The sequence below is a fragment of the Poeciliopsis prolifica genome, unplaced genomic scaffold (genome assembly GCF_027474105.1).
Source record: "Poeciliopsis prolifica strain line A6 unplaced genomic scaffold, Auburn_PproV2 SCAFFOLD027, whole genome shotgun sequence".
In the NCBI taxonomy this organism is placed as follows: Eukaryota; Metazoa; Chordata; class Actinopteri; order Cyprinodontiformes; family Poeciliidae; genus Poeciliopsis; species Poeciliopsis prolifica.
The window spans coordinates 320666-340095 of NW_026562402.1; the positions used below are offsets into that span (position 1 = coordinate 320666).

The 19430-nt window shown below is 37.6% G+C and overlaps 1 protein-coding gene across 4 annotated transcripts in view; it reads left to right on the forward strand.

Annotated features, from left to right (window-relative positions):
• Positions 1-19430, forward strand: part of prex1 (phosphatidylinositol-3,4,5-trisphosphate-dependent Rac exchange factor 1) — a 99593-nt gene that overhangs the window by 58397 nt on the left and 21766 nt on the right. For all 4 annotated transcript variants that reach the window (XM_055048693.1, XM_055048695.1, XM_055048692.1 and 1 more), the window contains exons 13-20: positions 2195-2244; positions 4046-4121; positions 4572-4644; positions 8828-8973; positions 10192-10284; positions 15303-15451; positions 15536-15621; positions 17920-18059. In XM_055048693.1, the coding sequence (XP_054904668.1) occupies positions 2195-2244; positions 4046-4121; positions 4572-4644; positions 8828-8973; positions 10192-10284; positions 15303-15451; positions 15536-15621; positions 17920-18059 (813 nt within the window). The remainder of the gene's footprint in view (positions 1-2194; positions 2245-4045; positions 4122-4571; positions 4645-8827; positions 8974-10191; positions 10285-15302; positions 15452-15535; positions 15622-17919; positions 18060-19430) is intronic.

Here is a 19430-nt window from a genome sequence, read left to right on the forward strand (position 1 = left end):
CCAATAATGTACTTGGCCAATTAAGCACTGTCTTAATCCCCACAACTGATTAAAACCATTGTGATAATGGGGAATAATTAGGAGTGTAGAATTTTTTATTTAATTGCAATTACAATTGTCATCAGAATGGTGAAAATATACCTGCAGCCCTTTCTATCTTTTTCTTCCTCCTTGCACTTGGACTCTTTTGCAAATACATAATTCATCAGTAATTCTGCAGGATTCTGATGGTTGCAGTTTCTCTTCAGTTTTTGTAATTGAGGATGTGCCATGTTTAACTCAGTGAGAAATTAGACACACACAAAAAAATATGAAATATTTTTTAATATGTATAGAACTTAAATGGTCCCTTAAATTACATGTTTTGGCCTTACGAGAAACATGTTTGTTGCTGAGTTTGTTTCTCACTCAGAAACAAACATGGCACATATTGTGCCACGTTTGTGTGAAACTGTAAGAAAACTAGAAAACCAACAGTAACTTGCAGCAGATATCTGAAAGGTAAAAAGATCTGAAACACAACACAATTAACTTTCCTCTTTGTGCTAAACATTGGTACCAGATTACCACTTTATCAGAGTCACACATTTATACTGTTTTTAAAAGATTTACCTGAAGAAATTGTAAATAAACAAGTAATTTACACCAAGTTAAAGTTTTAAGTTCTTTAAAAAAACAAAATACAATTATATTTGGTTATACTCTTCACATTAGAGTTCATTTTTTAAACTATCAAACAGTAAAAACGTTTGTAAAAATATTCATGCCTTGATCTTAAAACGAGATGAAAATTATCCAGAGCCAAAAACAAAACACAAAGTCTGAAGAAATATTCCTGGAAACGTGTTTGGCTCCATGGAAGCAAAATATAAATACATGAAGTAATACTAAAGATGTCTACAGTTACTTCATAGTTACAACATTAAACATAAAATACTAGATACCTTTTACAGTATTACATACCTTTTACAGTGATTCAATGAGAAAATTATCAGGTAGAGTTAAGACTTTATTTTGTCTTGTTAAAACCAGAATATCAGGTGTTTTTTTTGTTGTTGTTTTAAATTGTAATAGATGATATGATATGGCTTTCGAATGAAGACCGATTGTGGATGAAATGTTTCAGGGGGATGGCCTGTCTTGGCAGTTTTGCAGTGATGTCATAACATAGAATGGTGTGACCTCAGAAAAACCTCTGAGGCTTTTCTGAAATCTCTGGATTAACTTTGGAATTAAAGTAATTTGTAATGAGAAAACTTCTTAAAACAGCTTGTTTTATTGGATTTAATTTAGCACTAGCAGAGGAATAAATGCTACAATATAGTGGCACGCCACGCTCGCAGGAAGCAATGCATCCTTTTCTTGTTATTCATTACTTTAATATCATCCATCAAATAGGAGTGGGCATTATGGACTTACAGTTTAATCATGATATTTTGTGATGCAGTTGTCATAACAATAAATGTGATGATAGAAACTATTGAATATTTTAGGTAACTGTACAGCCGCGACTGCATGATGCCGCAATCTTAACTCAACTAACACACATTATGAAAAACAAAAACAAAAACAAAACTATTTATAAAACCAGTCACATAATGAAGTGTGACTTGTGTAACCAAACTGCACATAGTAACTGCATTTAACCATATTTTCAGATTTGTTAATATTTATTGATACTGTTATTGATCAAGCAGTGGAGAAAACAGTAAAAATAACACTTCCTACAAAACAGATGTGTTGTTTTTATTAACTTAATTAATTGGAGTTTATTGAGACAATGTTTAATCAAAATTCTTATCTAAATTTATTGCAATAAATGATAAAAAATATAAATGCCACCCCTTCTATCACATAAAATCTGATTTTAATTACATTAATGTTTGTGGTTGCTACGTGAAAACATTTGGTAAATTTCACGGAGTGTGAATACCCCACCCTTCTGCAGGTTTTGCTTGAACCTGAAGAAGGTAACGATTATAGCATGGCACCAAAAATGCTGTTGAGAAAGAGCTTCTCCCTCACCATGAGCTAATCTAAAAGTAAGGAACAAATGTGTGTTGTAGACTCTGAATCGATAACCTGAGGGAAAGTTGCTGTACTCCTCAGATCTCGCCTTGTCTTCATGTTGGTACATGTTCATCCAAGGCGTGTGCGACCTGTGACTCAGCAGCGCTGTGCTTCTCTTTTACAGGGTGTCAGGCTGTACTGCCGCCTCCACAGCCTCCACACCCCCATCATCAAGTAAGTACCTGCCCCCCTAATACCTCACCCCTCCGATATGCTAATATTTCTGCTCTCCAGGTGCACAAATGCATATTCATAGTCAGGGCTCACATTCACCCGGTTCAACACATTTTCTTTAACCATTGAACAAACTGCTTTCCTTCCAGGAATGAAAGGCTGCATGACCTCCAGGTTTATGCTGTTATGTGACAGATTTTTTAAGACTTTAAATTAAACAAGGTGCGTAAAGGAAGCATACACTATAAGATAAGGACTTTTAATTTTTACTGAATAGTGGTAGATGAATTACTTCAGTTCATTTCTAATTTGAAGTGCAAAAAGAAATTTATTCCTTTTGTTTTATTTTATTAATTTCATATGCATTAATATCAGATTACTTAAGCTACATAAATTAATTTCTTCTTTATTTCTAAATAATACCTGGTTCTGATTTGAATTATTTTAATATTAAACCTTCAATTAAATATTAAATGAGATACCTTGAAAGGCCTAATGATAATTTTGTAGACTTAAAATTAGTCCTGTGAAAGTCTTTCCACACAAACCGCGACCATCTTGTCTGCTATTGTTGTCTCCATCGCTCACTGTCTGATTGAAAAGCTCAGGCTGCAAACAAAGAGGACAAATCCTATTAACACACAAAGGCAGTTCTGCCAGCCTGTGGTTATGTAACAGGGTCTTTCTGCTTTAATCTGCACTGTAGCAGCAATTAAATAAAAGGTTTAGGTGATTTATTGATTTATGAATATTAATAATTATGAAGCCTAATCCTGCTTTATTAAAGTTTCAGACTGATAAAGCTACTTCTGATTTAATTTGTGCAATAATGACGTCTTCACTTATAAAATAATTACTTATGTTTTTTCCCCAGCATTAAAGACGCCTTTGTTCAAATATGCACTTCTTAGATATTGCATTTAATGTTAATTTTCATTTTAGCAGCTTACAACTAAAGTAAGACAAAATTTTCCAGTTTCTAGCAATTAGCGTGGTTAGCATAGCTAGATAGCTAAAGTTGTACGCTCATTGTTAAGATTACCAAAAATGTTTCTTAATTTAAATCATTTAATGATGAGCAGATTTTGAAAGCTCTAAAGGACGGAACAGAGAAACTTTATCACCTGAAAGTCTGAATGCACCTGAACAAAAGTCAAACAAACCAAAACGGAAGCTATAGTTACCTTTTAAATAGTTTCTTACATCACTTCCTTTTTCAGTGCTTCAGTAGTTTCATTTTGAGTGTTCATTAACACCTCCTGCTAGTCTCTGGTATGTTCACTGATAAAAAAAAAAAGTATTTCTGAGTTTAAGCCCAGCCAGTCACTGTTTACAGTCGACCAACCTGACTAATATCCAATTTACGTGAACAGCTGATTTTTAGTTGCATTATTATTCTCTATTTTTGTTTGTTTTATTGTTTTAGTTGTGTAAACAAATTTAAAAAATCTTTTCTGAGCTACAAATGATGGCTGCAAATTGTCTGCACGATTATATCACCATTATAATCGCACTATGCAGGTGTGAAGAACTATTGCAATATTTTGCAGACTGTGATATTTCAAGTATCTTTAATGCCTTTAATGGATATTGAAGCCATAAAAGGACATTAAAGGTCTGTTGCTACACACACTGAAACACAGCAATGTATAGGAGGTTCACCATCGATTCAGGACGGAGGTCGAGGTTTATTATACATTTCTTAGTACACTTAGTCATAACAATCAAGATAAGAATTAATGTGAGATTTTACTCCAGCTGCATTAAGAAATTATTGTTTTTCCTTTTGTTGCTCCTTCAGGGACAGAGACCACCATCTCAAAACCTTTAAATCTGTTTTGCCTGCTTGCAAACTGGTGGACTGGTTAATCTCACAGGTAAGCGTCTTACACTTTAACAAAGCAACAAGAAGGTAATGGACTTAAATTGAGGTTAATTCAGTATTTGTTTTAGGCTTTTTCATGTTTGTTCTTAAACTAATGGTTCTGTTTAAATTCAGTTGAAATATATATATATATATATATATATATATATATATATATATATATATATATATATATATATATATATATATATATATATATATATGTTGTGTGGTGAAATCACTGGAAAGACTCAGTCAAGATGGTGTTTTTTTTGGACAAATGACAGAGTTTCTTGCAGCAGAAGCAGTGTGTCTCTAAAAGTGAGCTCATTAATTAGTTATCTTAACGTGTTCCTGCTATGAATGCATACAGTGGTTTTCAAGCATGCTTAGCCGAGGTGTTGCAGCTGCAGCCAGGCCTGTTGACTGACCCACTGACTGCGTCATTGGTTTGGTTTTCCAGGGAGACTGCTCCAACAGAGAGGATGCTGTGACACTGGGTGTGGGGCTCTGCAACAGTGGCTACATGCATCACGGTCAGTTCACTCCACTCTACACACACACATGCAGACCATTGCTGCCTCTTGTTTAACACAGTGAATCATTTTACTATTGCATTTCATCTCTTGTTCGCTGTGCTTCCTTCTCTTATGCAAGCGCTTAAAATTAATTTAGAAGTGTTTATGTTTCAAAGGTTGCCCAATAATCTCAATCCTGGGGATGCTCTTCATTATCTGATCCCGTATTTGCTCTCAGTCTGTTCTGCTGTCAACCTAGAACAATTTCATATTTGCCTACCTTTCATACACTGTATTTGTTTGAAGAAACAGGCGGCATAAATATGCATGGCCCGTCTGATTTCTCCCAGCCTAGTTGACCACGATGTACTACAGTGGGTTTGATTCCAGCCCAGAATATTGAATGTTAATGGGCCTCAGCAGTGGATCTGGATCAGACCCCTGAACCGTGACCGCTGCTTGGACCTCTAACTGACAGCTGTCGTATTCTTGGAACGGTGCAAAGAAGAATAAATTGAGATGCTCTAAAGCATGAAGTGTCAGAATACTAAAGATGGGATATGATGAGAGCAAGTTCTCATTTCCTAATTCAATCTGGGTAATTTGAAAAAAGGTCAATGTTGCTTATTCATTTGACTGGAAGAAAAATCTGTAGTCATCTGTCATTTCACCATATTTCACTGCACTAAGGAGGTTTAAGACTTGTGCTTTATTTGTGTCGGTGTTGGGGACTATCTGGACTATTAAACAAGCAATCTCTGCTTTGCAGGAAAACAGGTCTTGTTGACTTAGTGGAGTCAAGTATTTAAAATACTTGGTAGGATTGAGAGTTTCTGCATCCTGTCAATTGGGACAGACAGGATGTAGGATTTACAGTCATCTATGCTACATGAAAACTTTTGAATCCTTCCAATGCCTTGCTCTACGTTGGTGTTAATTACCACGGTGGTACATCTTGGTCTCCTTGCCTCCTGGCTCGCTGCTGTCGTAACAGTTTCACATCGTCCATGTTGTGTGGTGCATCTTTCAGATATAATGATGTGAAAACCAGATGAAGCTGTGACTTTTTTCTCATTCATCATCCATCTGAATCCTTAGTCTTTCTGGGTTTAAAGTATCCATAACGTCCACAAACACAGTTGGTCGATGAAGGCCCCAGACGTTTGTAGGAGACAAAACATTATCACAAACAACAAAACCAGAAACGCAGCAGGAAGTTTTGGACAAGTTTAAAGCAGGATTAAGTAATCTCATTCAGACCTATTCAATCCACAAATTAAAATTAGAAATGTTTGCAACAACTGTAAGCCTACTAAGACATTACCTTCCACCAAAACTAACAGACAAAATCAGGAAAGTATTAAACAGAGAATCAGTTGGAGGACTGGTTAGTAATTTGTAGACATCAGATCTGCTCCACATAAAAATGGCTCTTAATGGCAGAGAGGCAAGACGAAACAGAAAGTCATAAAAAGTGTTTACAGTTTTCCACAAGGAACAGGGCAAACATGTGAAAGAAGATACTCTGGTCAAATGAGATCAAAATTAAAAGTTTTGACTTAAATATAAACTGTTGAAAATGTGACAGTGCAGGGTGGAGGCAGCGTAAGCTAAATATGGTATAATCGTAGATCCTCTGCAATTCCTACCATTGCCATCTGTTTGAAGGTGTCACCTGTTCTGACCTCTCCTGCCCTTCTGAAAGGGCTTGACCCATTTCCTCCCAATCTTTCAGTACTTCTAACCTCCAATCAATTCACTTTCTCAAGACCTTAGTCAGCACATCTGCTGCTTTTTGCAGGTCTGTTGAAACTCTTTTTCTGTTCTTGTTTTTCTTTTCCTGTCCTTGTCTGTAATAAAAGCCTGAAGCCTGTTGGACTTTCAGACAGCTTAGCATGCAATGTGAAAAACCCAAATACTAATTAAATTCACTGCAGCGGCCCCATGTTGTGACAGTTTAAATGGATCCTGCATATAAATTACATTTGGAAATGTAAATATAATGTTTTGTGAACACAGATTTCCCTCCAGCAAACCTGATCAGCAGCTTTAAACAGAAATGTAAATTAATTCAAAACTCCAGTCACTGTCTAAACTATTGTTGAATGGTGACTGTCCAACATTGGTAAGACTTTCATTGTTAAAAACTAAATGATGCATCGAATACCTGAATAAAATAATCAGAAATTTAGAGTATTGTTTCATATTCTAAAATAAGCTTAAGTAAGGTTGTTCTCACATTTGCACATGATTTCCAAATGTGTACAAATGTGTGCATGCACGTGTGCGTGTGTGTGTGTTGCTTGTTTCTAGCGGTTTCTGGACCAGCACTTCTTTCTGTTAAGAAGATGGTGTAAAGGTATTAAAGGCCCCCAGCCTTTATGAGTCACAGGAAATAACTCATATTCATAAATGGTTTGTGTTGGAGTATAGCCATTCTGACAGGGTGTGGTGTGAAGATGTGTTTAGTTTGTCTTTGGGTGGAAGATGTTCTCCAAATCTCTGATAGCTTGCTATCTAAGTGCTAAAATTTGCTTGATTTAGTCACCTTAAAGGGCCACTTTAAAGGGAATTTGTTTCCAGAAGCCTGGAAACAAATTCGGTTATACTGAAATGTATTTCAATGTGAAATGTATTTCATGTGTGAAATAAATGTATTTCATGTGTGAGATACATTTCACACGTGAACCAGAGAAAGTAGTTTAGTTTTCTAGATTGTTGTGTAATGCAGCTAATGATCCTGTTCAGTATAAAATTGGTACCCAGGGAAACATCAGGCTCTTGAATCAAAGCTGATAAAAAGAATCTGAACATCTGAGTTTATGGCCCAGTGAACAGACACTGTATGGAGCTCTCCAAGTGTCAAAAAATTGTTTTCGGTAGTGATTTTTTTTCCTCTTCAGTAAAATGGGTCTAAATTTGTTGTAATTTTTCCTGTGTCTCACTTCCAAAACAATACATCTGAATTGGAGTAAAAAAGCCACTTTGCACATGGAAATTTAAGTTTTAAAACAGGAACTCCCATTTTTTAGATGGTACCAATGGAAAAACATCTTTTTTTTTGTTTTTTTACTAAAACTTCTGTGAATTTGATTTAATTTACTTCAGCTGCATAAATCATTTCACAGGTGGATCTATGGTTTGCAAAAGTCTATAACCTTGTTTATAGACTTTTATCACAAAGAACAAAACCAATTTTCTAAAATAAGCTTAAGTAAGGTTGTTCTCACATTTCCAAATGTGTACAAATGTGTGCATGTACGTGTGGGTGTGTGTGTGTTGCTTGTTTCTAGCGGTTTCTGGACCCGCACTTCTTTCTGTTAAGAAGGTGGTGTAAAGGTATTAAAGACCCCCTATTTCATAATGCAAAGAAATTTGGCAAGGGAGAAACAAATTCAAATTATTTCATGTTCCATCTTCATTTTCTCTGAAACTAAAGCATCTGCTGTGATACACTTGGAGTATTTCAAGTTTCAGCTTTATTATCAAAATCATAATATAAATATATCAAATTATCAAAATATAATTTTTAATTGCTGAGAAAAACTAAAATAGTATTCATTTTTACACTTACTTCAGAAAACCTGGTAGGACTTCATAGAGCTTAACAAGTTCAGATCAGTAGTAACTTAGTACATGCTGCAGTATTCCTCAGGACGTATCAAAACATGTCACTGAAGAGCAATTAAATTATGAGGTGAAATTAACATAAAGCATTTTGTACGTTAACCAACAATAAGATTTTGTTTAGATATTTTTGGCAGGATTTTGAATGTTTTTTGTTGAGTTCAGGCTCCTAAAAATGCTAGGCTTGAATTAACATTAGCCGTGTGCACTCACCTATCTGAGGTGCACCATGTGTTAAAGCAACTCTCGCCATGATACATATTAAAATAAAACACATAGACACACACACACACGCACGCACACATAGCAGATATCTGTTTGTTCTCTCTGGAGCATTTCTCAGTCTGTTACCCAGATGTGTTTTGACTCCAGATGTTTCAGATGAGCATCAGGGTTTTATGACCTAATTGACCAATGCCCTCTCTGTTTTGAAGTCTCCCTGTTTCTACAGTACATCACATTTAGAGCTTTTGGTTTTGCTGTAGATTCAGCCAAAAGAAAGTGAGAGATGTGCATACTGTCTGTTACTGTTTTTATATACTCATGTGTGCTCCTCTTCCTTTTTATCCCTTAGTTTTGGAGAAGAGTGAGTTTAAGGATGACTCGCAGTTCTTCCGTTTCTATGCTGATGAAGAAACAGAGGGAACTGGCACCAAGAGCAAGCAACTGCAGCGAAATGACTTCAAACTCATAGAAAACATCCTGGCCAAGTCCCTGGAGGTGAGCCTTCAGGTTTTTACATTTACACACAAATTGCAGAAATTCTCTCCCTTGGCTCAGAATATCTGCTTCACAATGTGATATCTGCACCATCTGGAACATATATAGATATATATGCTAACAATACAATGAATGTGAACACATCTCAAGAACAATAAACCTGGCAGGCAGATGATCCACTTCACCTCGTTTTTCTTCTCCTATATAAACACATATAACAGTGTTTTAGTTGGAAAGAATGAGGTTTCATGTGTCTTAGGTAAAAACAGGCCACAGTTTCTTTCTTTAAAAATTTGGTTACACTCCTCAGATAAAAGTGTGTATGTGTGTAATCGTGTTATCATCAGCTGCATTAGCCTGGATGAATCCTCTGTTCCTTTGACTCCAAGAAAACCATAAATCTGAGGTGGACAGATACAAGTCCAAGCTAAGCAGCAGTACACACGGCCTGTATTTACCTACCTGTGTGTGTATGTCTCAGTACAAAAGCAGCTGATCAGTGAAGGCTTCATAGGTTTGATAAGAGAACACTGAACAAACAAAAATACAGCATTTAAGTAAGAATTTTCAGAACTTTTAACATCATATTATAAAACTTACTAATTTACCAAGTGAAATGAGGTCAGCCAGCAGCTCCAACAGACTGCTTTTATTCTAGAAGGTGCAAGAGAAAGGGACTTGTTTATTCAGCAGAATAAACAAGGCATAGCCAGCGTCTCTTTCCATGTCCAATGTGGGAAGCAGTCATGCTATTTGGCCTTCCATGAGAAGTGGAAATGGCTTTGACTTGATTAGCGGAACCGATCCCCCCTCTGCTCTTGCCCTGTTACTGAGGCGGAGTCCAGGACTTATTTACTGCAGTCATGTCCTATGAAACAACAAAGGAGATCGCCATCTTATCAGGGCCATGCAGCAGGAAGACAGCCCAGCAGCAGACGCTAATGGAGGACGCTAATGGGTTTTGACGATGACGTTCTGAATTCATGGTGGTGGTTGGAGGAGGGGGCGTGTACAATGAGGAGAGCCAAGAACATCATCGGATGTGAAACTCCTGACAAGGGACGAGAGAATCCCAAAAATCTCACAGGATTTTATGTTTACATGTGTATTTATGCAGATGTGACACTTTTTGGAAAAAGAGGGGAAACTTTAGCAAAAGTATAGAAAAAACGTTTGTCACGCAATGAAGCAGCATAAATCTTTCTGACTGTGTGCCAGATTCACCCTGAGGAGGAAGACTATGGCTTTGAGATCGAGGAGAAAAACAAAGCCATTGTGGTGAAATCTGTCACCAGGGGCTCACATGCAGAGGTAACACACACACGCAGAAGTAACACACACCCACACACGCGGAGGTAACACATACACTCAGATGGTGCTCTTCCTGCCACAGGGCATTCGTTCCACTTAATTATGGCCGTCCTCTGTTCTGATGGTGGCTGTCAGTCTCCTGTGCTCCTCTAATTGGCTGCACAATGGTTGACCAGTTGACAAAACAGACATTTGTGTATTACTGTTTGATACATATTAAAATAAAAATAACTACTTATCTTTGAAATTGATGGAGCATGCTTGTTTTCGTTCAATGTTTGCTGTATGAATCTGACTACAAAAAAAACTTTTGTCTTGTCTGTCATATGTTACTTATAATCAGTAATCAGTTTCTGTATCCACTGAGCCTCAGAGGTTTTCACCTTTTCCCACAGTGATGCCAAAAACACCAATTAAATAATATTTCATTATTTAATTGGGCAATGTTTTGTAAAATTGAGTTCTTTGTGCTTTACACCATGTTACAAAGTTATTCCTTCATCATAAACAAATCTGGAGTGTTGCTTTAATTCTTTCATGCCTATTTGTGAAATCCTTTAATCTCCATGGCAAGCATTCAGCTGGGTAGCAAAGTGATGTTTGCTATCACCAAACATCACTTTCCCTGCAGCTCCTCCTTGAAGCTTCAGCCTCACAGAGCAGCTCCTCCCCAACTCATCTCCTCAGAAAAGTCAGCAGCAATTAGCAAACCCCTGGCAGAACTGTATGTGCTCCAAAGAATGTTTGTAAATGGCTTAACAGAATTGTTGTTGTTATGAGGCTGAGTGTTGTGTGTTCCAAATTATTATGAAAATTTGATTTAAGTGTCTATAAAGATTACATTTTTTGTTGTGCTATTCAATTTATAGATAGTATTGTGTGTCAGGGCTCTTTGAATCACTATAATTAATTTCAGAAAGCTGGGTTGATTAGTTTGTCTGGTGAGCTCAATTAAAGGAAATCTACTTAAGAAGGATGTTCCACATTATTAAGCAGGACACATGTTTCAAGCAATATGGGAAAGAGAAAAAAATCTCTCTGCTGCCGAAAATCATCAGATCATCAGATCCTCCAGAGGCGTATGACAAAGTATCAAAACATTGGATATTTATCAAAAACTGAAGCGTTGTCATACTGTGAAGAGATTTGTGGCTGATTCAGAACAAAGATGGGTTTGTTCAGATAAAAGTATAATGAGGAAGATTTCTGTTAGAAAATGTATTGGATTACAAGAGCAGCTGTAAAAAAGCCTTTACAAAGCAGCAAACAGTTATTTGAAACTGAAACCTCAAGGTGGAGGATCCTCCAGAGGCTTGCGGTGCATGAACCTACTATTCAACCCCCCCAAACCAGTGCTCACAAGCAGAAATGGTCACAGTGGGCCCAGTCATACATGAAGATTCAGTTTCAAACAGACTTGTTCACTGATGACTGCTGTGCAACCCTGAATGGTCCAGATGGACGCAGTAGTGGATTGGTGGTGGATGGCCACCACGTCCCAGCACAGCTGTGATGTCAGCATGGAGGTGGTGGAGTCATTTTTGGGGCCAAAATTATGGGGAGAGAGAGAGAGCTGGTTGGGCCCTTCAGAGTCCCTGAAGGTGTGAAAATGACCACAGGAAAGTATATGGATGTTCTGACTGATCATTCAATCAATCAATCAATCTTTTTTTTTTTGTATAGCACATTTCAGCAGCAAGGCATTTCAAAGTGCTTTACATCATAAACTCAAAAACACAAAGTCATGCATCAAGGAATAAACAATACATTGTTACATATTAAATTTCAAATACAATTCTAAACAGGTGTGTTTTTAGTTGAGATTTAAAGGAAGTCAGGGTTTCTGCTGTTTTACAGTTTTCTGGAAGTTTGTTCCAAATTTTTAGTGCATAGATGCTGAAAGCTGCTTCTCCTCTCTTGGTTCTAATTCTGGGGATGCAAAGCAGACCAGAACCAGAAGACCTGAGAGGTCTGGCATGGTTCAAAAAGAAAAGGCGTACCTTCTGTAGCAAAATCTTCATGCATGACAATGAACCATCTCATGCTGCAAGCAATACCACTGTGTCATTGGATGCTATGGGCACAAAAGGGGAGAAACTCATGGTGTGGTCACCATCCTCCTCTGACCTCAACCCTATTGAGAACCTTTAGAGTTTCTTCAAGCAGAAGATCTGAGGGTGGAATGCAGTTCATATCAAAACAGCAGCTCTGGGAAGGATTTCTGACAACCTGCAAAGAAATTCAAGCAAAAACTTTCCACAAATTCACAGGTTCAATGGATGCAAGAATTGTGCAGGTTATATCAAAGAAGGGGTGCTATGTTAACTAGTAACTCTGTCTGTTAAAATGTTTTTGATTGAAATAGCTTTCGATTTTAGTACATGTGACCACTTAATGCTGCACATTCAAAGAATAACCATTGGAAGTTCTTTATAATCCATAAGATGTTTAGAAAATCTGCTGTGCATAATAATTTGGGACAGTGCATTTTGAATTTTTTATTCTTGAAAAAAAAGTACTGTTCTCATGGGGAACTTTGTTCAGTAAAATTTGATTTATATTGTAATAGTTCATAACTTGAAAATTATACTGACCATCATTTGCATTGACCATTTAAGAAAATCTGAGAAAATATCATTTGCATAATAATTTGGAACAGTGTAAAGAGACAGAGACTTCATTTTAAGGGGTTTACTTAGGCAGTTAAGTTTCTTTTAGGTACTTTTTTATATAAAGAGCATTCACAAGTTACTGGATTATGCTGCAAAATGGCCCAAAGTACCTGGAAGACACATAAGAAAACAGTTTTCAAAAATAAAATCTAAATCTAAATCTGTGTATCTTTATCTACTGTGATGCTGCTGTTCAATCTGACCAGTCACATGACTAAGAGGTGAAGGTTACTTGTTGAGCACATTTCAGCCACAAGACAGTTCAGTGTTTTAGATCATAAACACAACATAATTAACCGGTTATGAGGTCTAGTCAAAGACCAGTTGAGAGGCTGATGGTGAAGTTGCAGAGATCTTTGCCTCAGTTGGGAGAATCCATTGGATGCGTGATGCGTGAATCGCAAACATGGCATTTGAGAAAGACAGGGGTGAAGAAAGCAGAAACTTATTTGCAGAGTCATGAAGAGGAGACAGAAAACATGTGGAAAGAAGTCAGATGAGACCAAATCTGAAGTTTGTGGTTATGATTGAGAGAGACAATGGTGCAAAAGTTTAAGGGATTTATGAAGATCCTTACAAGGGACTGCACACTGTTTATCTCCTATAATCCAGTTTTACATTCTCTATATCCTTTTAGCTGTCCTCTCCCTTATTTAACACCATGAAGCCTCCAGGCTCCTCCAGCTCTTTCTTTCCCCTTCCTCCTTCTTCCTCCTCCTGCTCATCTGTTTCTAGGCCTTCATCCCCCGCAGTAACAGGATCACTGATTGTGACTCGGCCTGTGTGCCAGAGGAGAGAAAGAAGCTCAGCTGATTCCCATGGGGCTCTGAAAGGGGCTGAGACACGCATGCGCTCACTCACACACAATCACTGAGGTCTTTCACCATGCAATGCTATAATAGAAAGTCACGTGTAATCCGACTCCTATGCTGCGTAATCACAAACATCCTCTCCTCATCCAAGGGGCCGCGGCTCCTCCCTGTCGCCATGGCATCCATGCCGGGCTGCAGTCCAAAGTCGGGATGTGTGGTTCGGTCCCGACCAGATCCATTTCTGGGCCACTGGACTCCCTCAGCGCCGTGGACAGAGGCGGCATTATTCTGACAACGTGACTGAAGATGTGAGAGACAAGAGCATTGGATGACATGCAGCATTCTTAATGAACGACATCCTGGAAAAGCAAAATGTGCAACTGTTACTGCGTTGTCGCATGCCTCCAGCCTGTGTAAAGATTAACTCGACCCGGCGAATGTCGTAGACTCAAAGAAGATGATCACACTGAAAACATGTAGGGTAGGGCCCAGCATTTGTCAGTTATCATGAAAACTTTCTCATCATGAAAAGACTTTTGATTTATTACTGTCATGATACATTTCAGTTATTAAAGGTAAATAAAAAAAAAACTATTTTTAAAGTAAGTGGCAATCTTGAAGAGGCCTGTTGCAAATGGGAATATTTTTTCAAATCTGTTTGTGGTGCCATACAGTTATCAATAAGTAGTTATTTAGGGTTATTATCACAACACCACCATAAAATATTGCAATAGCATTCTTAGTCCATATTGCCACTTCTATTCTGATTTTTAAAGCTGTGAGTTTGGTGTGGAAATGTGTGCAAATCCATCCAGCAGTAACCAGGTGTGCAGTACAGTCATAAACTTCCTGTGTAAAAACACAACTTTCTCTACCTGTTTAGTCCTGCATACTTTGATTTTTGTCCCTTGCTTTCTGTTTGGTTCTGCGCCGCTCTTTTGACGCTCAACATGCTGAATACTGCAAAACATACTGCACTGCAAAACACAAAGTCATAACCAAGTTTTTTTGCTAATTTATAGTGCAAATATCTCCAGGCACTTGAAATAAGACAAAACTAGCTTACAGCCAACTTTTCTGCAAGATGAAAGAGCATGTTTTTAGTCAAGAACTCCTGAAAATTGATAAGAAAAAGAAAGTTTTAGTTCCCCTAATGAATTACTTTTAGCTTATAATGTGGAAAAAATGTTTTACTATAAGTGAAAAAATCTGCCAGAGGATCAAAACGAGCTTCCATATCTTGCAGAAAAGCTCCTAGTAAGCTACCAGTTTTGTTTTAATTTTAATTTCAAGTTTAGACAGAGATTTTCAGTAAAAACCAGACAGAAATATGTGTTGTGTTTTTGACTCTAGTCAGGCAAAAGCTTGCTTCACATGGAGGAAAATCAGCTGAGGTCTTGCTGTGGCAGGCTGTGTGTAAACTAAGTGTGGTTCATCTGAATCTCTTCTGAACAATGGTGTGGAAGATGCAGAGGAAAACTGCAGGCTATAAATAAGTGCCTTCTGTCTCCTGTCTGTCCGTCTGGCCTTCCAGATGGCCGGCCTGCAGGTGGGCAGGAAGATCTACACCATCAACGAGGACCTGCTGTTCCTCCGGCCTTTCTCTGAGGTGGAAGCCATGATCAACCAGGCCTTCTGCGTTCGACGTTCTCTGCGGTTGCTGGTCGCCACCAAAGCCAAGGAGTGAGTGCCATGAATCAAACAAGAGAATGTGTTCAGCAGACACCAAGCACAAGCTATTCTGACTCGTCTTTTTTCTTTGACTAGGATCGTGAAGATCCCTGACAACCCAGAAAGCATCTCTTTCAGGCTATCTGGGTCAGAACCGCCACATGTCCACGCTGTGAGGAAAGGTGAGACCAGCTGGAGGAGACTAAGAGATAGCAGACTGACATGTTTTTGAGATGATGGGGCAAAATGTCAGAGTGATGCAAATGTTGGTCGTGGGAACGAGACAAAATATAAAAAAAACATATGAAGAAGTAGGAAAATTTTAAAAAGAGCTTATGGGATTTATTTCAAAATCTCTGAAGGTGCACCCTTTATTTCCAACAAATGAGCATCTACATATAGTTGGATATCTAGGAAAATGAATAGATTTTTATGTAGTTTGGCCTGTCATCCACACAAATACTCTTTTTTATTTATAAAAATTCAGACCAAAGTGGAGATGTGAGTAAACTTTGTATTTTTGTTTGCATGTGTAAATGGAAAGACAGAGATTCCTAAGCATTACAGTGTAAGACAAATAATGTGGCAATATCTACTTCATCATTTGTTTTGTTAACTTTATGTTCTAATATGCTCTTTAAAAATAGTTCAATGTGTTTATTTGTCCACACAAATGATTCTTTTGGCGCCATGTTGAATTCCCTAACAGGAAGTGGAGGTTGTGTCTAATCAGTCTGATTGCATTACACTGCCCCTCTGTGGGTCTGGCATGTTTGAAACAACACTCTGGCAGATTTGTGCAGATTCATATGGATAAAAACTTTTCTGAAACTGATATTATTTTTTTTAAATGACATGGCAGAGATATTTGTTTTTATAAAGAGCACAAAACCTAAGACTTTGATCAAACACTCAGAATTTATACATGAATTTACTTTTCTCTTGTAATATCAATATGTTCATGATGGCAAAATGACAAATAAATCAGAGAAACCATGAATGATAAGTGAGATAACTGTTGTGTCTAACCATCTGTTACCCTCTGTTTTTAATTTTACGGGCACCTGTTGACCAGATGACTTTCTTTGTGTTTTAACTCTTCTGTCATTGGTCTTTTATGTAATCCACCCTGCACATGCACATACTTCATGAAATTGCTTATCTTTCTAATCTCACCCCTCTTTATAGGTTCTTACCTATACATTTGCACTTCTTAGACTGACTGAAAGGGGAATAAAGGGATTTACTGTGACAGATTCATAAGACATTATGGATCTGTCAAAGTTAGACAGAAGCAGGAGGACAAACATTTTGAAAAGAGTTGCAGAGTTAAGAAATGCAGTACCATGGTTTCACTTTATTATGACTTCTTTGCTTTCACCTCGCGCTCTCTTCTCACTTCCCTACATAACCTCTGGCTTTCTGTTGGTGATTGAGATTCATTTTTTTCCCAATAAGCCAATGGGAAAAAAATGGATGAACGCATGAATGGATGAACGAGATTCCCACCGTCCCTAACTCCCATCCAGCGAAACCACAGCCAAGGGAACGGGCTTGGCAGAATCAGCTTGACTCAACAGGGTCAAGCTCAACATGGTATTTTCTCCTCTTAAACTGGAGAAAATACCAGTATTTTCTCCTCTTAAACTGGGTCCACAGTTGGTTGAGTTGCCCCAGAGCCTCGTGAAGTGAAGGCATCACTTGTATTTGTAGATCATTGAAGAGAAATGATGGAGATGTTGATTGGACTTCCAGGCTGTGAAACCTCACTGAACACATTAATTTGCTGCTTTCCTCTAAGTATCACATCACAGATTTAGAACAGATAGTTGAATTTATTCAACCAAATGTTTAATTTTGTTACATCTTGTCACATTATAACCAGACACTTCTGTGTAGTTCAGGTGGATTTTGTGATAGACCAAGACAAAACAAGGTGTTATTGTGAAGTGAAATATGCATTTCCTCCCCACCCCTTCACCCTCCTTTTAGGCCTAAAAAAATCACTTTGAAAGGTCACCTAATAAAAATTGTTAGTCTGCATAACTTCTGCAAATTTAAAACCTTGCAGAAATCCACAGTTTATCTATTGGTGCAGAAAATATTAGTTGTTCACTCCATAAATCTAACCTTTAGTATGCTTATAGTAAAATCATAGTGGTGGCATCATCATGTTTTGGGAGTGTCTTTCATTAATGGGGCAGTAAATGGAAATGGTTGCCACAATTTTCAGATTTTTATTTCCAAACTTCTTAAAAAATGATTTTCCTTCTGGTTTACAAATACAGATTACTTTTTATGTCTCACATAAAATGAAATATGTTGAGCTTTGTTGAAATAACTTTTCAAAATGTGAAAAAGTTAATCAATTATGAATACTCTGGCATAGATGGCATTAAAACATTTTTTTGTATGTCTGCTGTAACTCTGGTTCTGCCGCAGTGCGTTTTACATTCTGATTTTGCTTTGACCTCCTGCAGGCTGGGAGGCAGCCGAAGCTGGGCTTCAGCCCGGCCAGGTCATTCTGAAGGTCAATGGCAACAACGTGAATCGCAGCAATCACCAGGAGGTTCTGGAGCACTTCAGCGCACATCACACACACCAGGAACCCCCCAACGCAGTGAGGAAATATGCAACACCACTCTGTTCTTCACATGCACATGCTTTTTGGATTGTTTTTATTTTTGTTTAGCAGATGTACTTTTATTGAGAAGAATTCAATTCTGATCCACCCTTTAATATCCCTAGTTATAGTAGGGATAGTAAATTAATCTACTTTCACTTGCATAATTTGCTAAAAGTGACAGTGTGGACCATGGTTTTATATGCAACAGTAAAATAAATGCTAAAGTAAGGCTTAGCACTTACTATTTCCTTAAATAGTAGGGGAGCTGTTCATCTGCCAGCAACTTTGACCTTTTCAATACCTTTTCAAGTTGAAGCCTTGAAGTTTTCAAGGCTTAGAAGATGTATTTTTTATTATTCATTCATCTATTCATTGTGGTAATAAGAGAAAACCTTTTCTGAGCCAACTGGATGTACATATTAAATATGAGGGGTCCCAGGACTGAACCTTAAGGTTCCCCACATGTGACTTCTGAAGTTACCTGTTGACATAAAGACGTTCAACCAGTTAAAACCATCAGGTACAGAAGCATGGAGTCCTGCCCAGTCCTGGAACTGCAAAAGGAAACAGCTTTTCTTTTTTCATCAGAGTGAGGAATCTTCATCTGTTGCTCTTATTTTGGACAGCAGCATAAACACAGTGATGCAAACATTTCCCTATACAATATTAGCCTAAGAGTAGTTTTAAACTTCATCTGCTTAACAATCTCTTACATAAATTATCAGTGTAATTACATTTTTTTACTTGAAGATGCCATCTTGCTTAGATTCAAAAGGCATTGTAAGAACTTGTCTCTTCCATTGACTTTGTCAAGTGTTTGGTTTAGATTCCTGAGCTCTGACTCACCATTAAAATCTTTCTAAAACTCTACACTGCGTGGCTGCTATCACACACGCAGGCTGCTCTTTCCTACCTGTTTTGACATTCCGTTTGCAGCACGTTGTGTCTCCAGGCAATATTTCACAAGGCTGCAGACAGCGGTGAATTTCCTCCATATGCTGTAAAACGCTGCTTTGTTTAGGGTTTTTTCTTGTCTTAACTGACTATTCCCTTCTTCTTCAGCGTACTGAACAGGCTGATCTGGTCTGTTTGGATCAGCCAACAGCAGGATAAATGATCAGATGTTATCAAATACTTTCTTTCATTCAGGTCTGGCTCTTCTGTTTGAGTGAAAATGTTCCCAAAGGGCACAAAAAAACTAATTTTCACCCTCCAGTGTTGTGTAGTAGATGTCACTCTATGTGGTTTGGTTGAAAAATGTCTTCAGTATAATTCTTTTTCATCTAGTCTTTTAAATAAAGAAAAATTAGTATTATTCTTATTGCATCCTATTGCATCACCGTTGGTAATTTGTTTCTGTTTTCA